Source organism: Colius striatus, chromosome 22 (genome assembly GCF_028858725.1).
Source record: "Colius striatus isolate bColStr4 chromosome 22, bColStr4.1.hap1, whole genome shotgun sequence".
In the NCBI taxonomy this organism is placed as follows: domain Eukaryota; kingdom Metazoa; phylum Chordata; class Aves; order Coliiformes; family Coliidae; genus Colius; species Colius striatus.
In genome coordinates this window covers 5,014,594-5,019,813 of record NC_084780.1, presented here as the reverse complement: position 1 = coordinate 5,019,813, position 5,220 = coordinate 5,014,594, and the positions used below count along the sequence as shown (strand labels likewise).

At 53.7% G+C, this 5,220-nt stretch overlaps 1 protein-coding gene across 2 annotated transcripts; it reads left to right on the top strand.

Annotated features, from left to right (window-relative positions):
- Positions 1 to 457: 457 nt before the first annotated feature.
- BTG2 (BTG anti-proliferation factor 2) lies at positions 458 to 4,973 on the top strand. 2 transcript variants are annotated; one of them, XM_062013725.1, is made up of 2 exons: positions 458 to 661; positions 1,678 to 4,973. In XM_062013725.1, exons 1-2 carry the CDS (start codon positions 505 to 507, stop codon positions 2,010 to 2,012), a joined length of 492 nt encoding a protein of 163 aa, XP_061869709.1. In that variant the 5' UTR covers positions 458 to 504; the 3' UTR covers positions 2,013 to 4,973. The 2 variants fall into 2 exon arrangements, with proteins under 2 accessions (XP_061869709.1, XP_061869708.1); XM_062013724.1 differs by lacking the exon at positions 458 to 661 and adding an exon at positions 675 to 1,586.
- Positions 4,974 to 5,220: the final 247 nt, after the last annotated feature.

Sequence of the window (5,220 nt, the reverse complement as noted above, 5' to 3'; positions counted from 1 at the left end):
CGGCCGCCACATCCCGCGGGTCACACCGGGCAGCTGCCAGGGGTCCCCGACCCCCCGCGACACCCGGCGCCCGCGGATGCCGCAGCCTCGGGGGGGCTCTGCCCTGGGGCGGGAGGGCGCGGAGAGCCGGGGTGAGCCGAGCCGAGCCGAGCCGAGCCGAGCCGAGCCGAGCCGAGCCGAGCCGAGCCGAGCCTCGGCCCCTTCCTCCCCCTCCTCCTCCTCCTCCTCCTCCTCCCTAGGTCAGCCCCAAAAATATCCCTCCGGTAACTGCGCCCCCCCCCCCCCCGCCCCCATTGTCCCGGCCGCGGTGACGTCACCCGTTGCGCGGCGCCGAGCTCAGCCGCTATTGGCTCAGCGCTCCGCCTCGGCCAATGGCAGCGGCCGCTGCTGTGACGCCGCCCCCCGCCCGCAGTACTTAAGGCCGGCGCGGCGCCCGAGGCGCAGATCGCGTCGTTGTCGTTGCGGGGCCGCGGGAGCTGCGCCGCCGCCCGTCCGGGATCCGTCATGAGCTCGAGCCAGTGTCGCGGCGGGCCGCGGTCCGACATGGGGCCCGAGATCGCCGCCGCCGTGGGTTTCATCTCCAGCCTGTTGCGGACGCGGGGCTGCGTCAGCGAGCAGATGCTGCAAGTTTTCAGCGGGGCGCTGCGGGAGGCTCTGGCAGGTGAGGGATGGGCCCCACACTCCCCTCACGCCCCCGGGCCGGGAAGGAGAGCGGCTTGGCAGGGAGGGAGGTCTGGGCCGAGACTAGTGTCCGGCCTCTTCTTGTCCGTCGGGATCGGGCTCCCCCTGCTGCCCTTCCGTGCTGCTCCGAGGGGCCGGTGTCCCTCCTCGGGTGCCTGCACCCAGCTCTGTCCTTCCACAACATCCCTGATGCCTATTTGTGCCCTTGCCACGCTCCCCAGAGGGCTGGTGGGTACCTCCGTGCCTCCCTGGGCACCCGGCTGTGTCCGTGCAGGCTCCTGGGCAGCAGCTGCCTCAGCCCTTGACGGTGAGCAGGTCCCCTGCCCAGCTTGCTGAGGGGTTTGTGTAGCTTCCCCCTGCCTTCTCCCAGGAGCAGCTCATCTTGAAGTTCTCCCTGCTGGAGCTTGATATGAATAATCCAAAGCTGCTCTGGATGCCCTGTCCTCCGGCAAGAAGTGCTCAGCCCTGTGGCAGTAGGGTTTTGGCATTCTCCTCCCCATGGATGTGTCTGGGGATCAGCACTGACTGGGTGGTTCAAGGGTCTCCTCCCAGTCTAACATAGCCTTATCTTATCAGCCTTAAGAAGGAATGGTTTGCTTGCCACTGTGCTGAGATAAGAGGTAGCTATATGCCCCTGAACTCAGAGAATGACCTGGATGTTACTCCCTGCCTGTGGGGTTTTGTTGGTGATATGATATCTACCCCAGCAGTTGGGGTGAGAAGGTGTTGGGGTCCTGGCACTGCAGTCCTTGTGGCACTGTCCTGCCTGGGGTTTCTAAGACCTGAAGATCTGCCTTTGTGCACCTTGGAGCAAGCAATGGCCAAGTACTTGAGTATTCTCTGCTCTGGAGCGTCTCCGAGGGAGGCAGCTGAAGGAGGACTCGCTTTCCTCCACTTGCAGCGAGGTGTGTGGAGCCTCAGGACTGCAGCAGGACACCGACCTCCTCCCAGCTGCTGCCTGCTCACCCCTCTTCCCCTCTCCCTTCCCTTTTGCAGAGCACTACAAACACCACTGGTTTCCCGAGAAGCCCTTCAAAGGCTCTGGCTATCGCTGCATTCGGATCAATCACAAAATGGACCCCATTATCAGCAAAGCAGCGAGCCACATCGGACTCAGCCTCTCCCAGCTCTACCAGCTCCTGCCCAGTGAGCTGACGCTCTGGGTGGACCCCTACGAGGTCTCATACCGCATCGGTGAGGACGGCTCCATTTGTGTCTTGTATGAAGCCATGAAGCCCGTGAGCTCCTGTGGGATGCTTACCTGCAAGAACCAGCTGATGTTAGGTCGCACCAGTCCTTCCAAAAATTATATCATGACTGTCTCCAGTTAAACCCTTCTCTTGTCTTTACACTGCCAATACCCAGGCTACTGTATACCTCACCCTGAGGATCTATTTTTAAGATGAAGAGATATTTATATTTTTTAAGAAAAAAAAAATCCAAGAAAATCCCAAATGGAAACATTGGGCACTGCTTTGAGCAGAAGTGGTGTTCTAGGTGCCTTTGTTTTTCTTTAAGCTGTTGCAAGCTTAGGAGTTTTTATTACGAAGCCAATATCTACCTAACTAGTGTTGGATGGCAGTTTTGAGCTGACTCGCTCGCTTGGGCAGCTTGGAATGGAGGATGAGGGAGAAGAGCCAAGCTGGGAAGTGCTGCTGGTGGTGGTGGGAGATGTCTGTCACCTCCTCACCATCCTGGTACCCAACAGTATTGCTGTATCTCCAGTATACTGTTGGAGAAGGGATGAAGGACTTGCTGTCTTTCCTCCGCTAACTGCTTCACTTCCCAGCTGATCTGATCTCTCTGGGGCCTGGATGTAGTGTTTGGGGAAGCCTTGCCTCAGGGCTGGGTGAAGCTGGGGACCCTGGGATCCCTCTTCTTTGCTCTTGCACGTCTCTTCTGGATCCACTTTGAGTGTTGCAGCTCTGCCCTGCCCCACTCCTGGCACAAAGTGAGGGGGAGCGTGGCCTTTCCCCAACCCCCCTGTCTTTCCTTCCTGCTGCTGGACTGAAAGGGGCCATGTTCTGTGAAGTGGAGCAAGGCAGAGATGCATTTGGTGGGGGTCAGGCTGTGCAGAGATGGTCTCCAAGATGAATCTTGCAGCTACTCTGATGGCACTGGAGTGCTGCTTGTTCCTGGTGCTCCCCAGTACCTGGCTGTCACCCACTGCTGCTACACACCGAGAAGGGAACTCCAGACCCTCAGTCCAACACTGACCAGCTGTGAGTTACAAAGCCTTTCTGCTGCCTGGGGCTTAGATATCAGCCCACAACCTGCTCATGTGTGGCCTCTCTGTGCTCCAAGAGCAGAGTCTGGCCTTTCACTTGCAAAAGTTGCCTGATCCAATGCTGACAACTTGCCGTGTCACTTCTCCAGAGGAGCTGAATTTAACTCACCTTGTGCTTCAGAGGTTGGTGTGTGAGAACTCCCATGGCCCAATCTCTTAATCACAGATACTAGGGGGTCTCTTCCCCTTGTGTGTGGGATGCTCAAATGCTTTGGTGTCCTAACTTTGCTTCTAAAGTCACAGCACTTCTTCCTTCTCTTCCCCCTCTGGTTCATCAGCACGGGGCTGTACCTGGGAGCTGTCTCCACTGATACCTTGGTAAGGAGCATCACTTGGTTCTGATCTCCTGGTACATAACTGTTTGCACAATTAATGCCTGGTCCTGTGCTCTTGTCTATTCAAGCAAAACTCCTCTTGGAGTCCCAGTAGTACTCATATTTAGAGAGACTTTCCCAAGGGTTTTTCAGGATTTGGCCCTTAAACTATTGTGGATGTAACTACAAATTGGGGGCAGCACTTTGAGCTCTGACCAAGAACTTCACTTGCCTGTTAGGAATGAGCCTTTACCAGGATATTCTATGTCCATTGCCTTCTTACTAACCAGCTGGTGCTCCTCCAGGGATGCTGGGGAGAAGTGATTGAAAAAGTAGGGCATTGGCATTGTTGGTTGTAATGAAACTTTCTGAGATGTCTCAGCAAACTTTGTTGGTTTTTTTTTTACCTTCCTCTTTTGTGACCTGGCAGCTGACTGGCATAACCAGAGTTGTTCTTGCCCAGCCTTTGATGAATCAAGTTCTCTGACATTTGTGCAATATATTTCTAAATCATGGGCACTCTGGGAGAGGAAGGAAGCCTCCCATCTGCTGCAAGTTCTTAGCTTGGCTTTTTGTCTTGGTGAAAGAAGCCAGCACAGCTTCCCAACTCTGAGTGCTAACGTGGAAAAGGAAATGGCAGATTCTGTAAGCTTCAAATTGTGAATCCCAGAACTGGAAAAGCAGCCTCAATTCTTAGAACCTTTTAAGATGTCATGTGGGGAGTTATTTGTCCTTTAACAGTAATGGCAGGCTGTGGCTCTGAAGTTGCATCACTTCCCTCTGCATCACTTCGGTTTCTTGTGTCAGCAAAACAGAAGCTGAAGTGAAGCACTGGGGCTTTTCCCTTGGTAAACTTGTGCAATAAGTGACCTCACCAAGAGGGGAGTACTTGGGAACTTCCAAAAAGCAAATTCCCTTTTCAGGGAAGAGGTGTCTTTGTTACTTTTTTGGAGTCCTCACTTAACCTGCTTACATGGAAAGCCTGTGATGAGAATTGCATCCAGGATGGGCAGTGTTTGCTTTGCTGGACTCCTTGGCTGGAGTTTCCTGAAGGCTGGTACTTCCTTGGGTTGTAATTTGTCATGATCAAAGCAGTCTTCAGATTTACCTCCCCCTCCCCACACACACACACACCCTCTACTTTGTCCCCTCCCTCTTACCAGAAAAGCTTTTCAGGAAGAGCCCACACCAAAGGAATACACTATAATTGCTCTTAATATTCCCCCTTCACTTCCAGAACCAAAACAGCCACGTACCACTCTGTTCTTTATGTCCCTGGTGTGGAGGAGTCTGATGTTCAGGGTATCTGGTTGTCACTTCCCAACCAACCACACCGAGGTGTGATGCATTTCTCTGGTAGCTGGTTACATGTAAAAAGCTGTGAATTCCTGTGCTCTGTTGCCTTCTGCCCACAAGCCTGACAGACACTCTCCTGCAGAGCAGAATGGTGTGTGTGTTTTTTGAGGTGGTGTATTGGAGGGATTTCCTGTCACTTTGGTGTGTTTTTTTTGTAACAAGCTGGACTGTTGAACGGGACCTGCTTTTTGTATTTGGTGCAAATGGTAGAGAGTTTGTAAGCTACACTTGGAGGAGGGAGTGGATGGTTCCTAATTGTACAGTAGTGTTTTTATATCCAGATCCTTTGACAGAAGTATGCTTTTGTTACTTTAATAAAAATGTAGCAGTATAAACGAGGCTGTTTTCTTGCTGGGAAGTGCTGTGTGCCTGCAAGGAGGGTGAGGGTTGGGGTTGCAGCCTAAATCCCACAGTGGGAATGCTGTGGGCTTGGTTAAAGTGGTGGATGACTCTTAATATCCAGCTGTGTTAAGGAGGAGGTTGAGCAAAAAGCTGCTTAGTCAACATGCTGACTCTAAACCTGAGGAACTAAGGCTGGGAATGGGGCTGACTAATGGGGCTGCTGGTGTCCTGCCGTCCTCA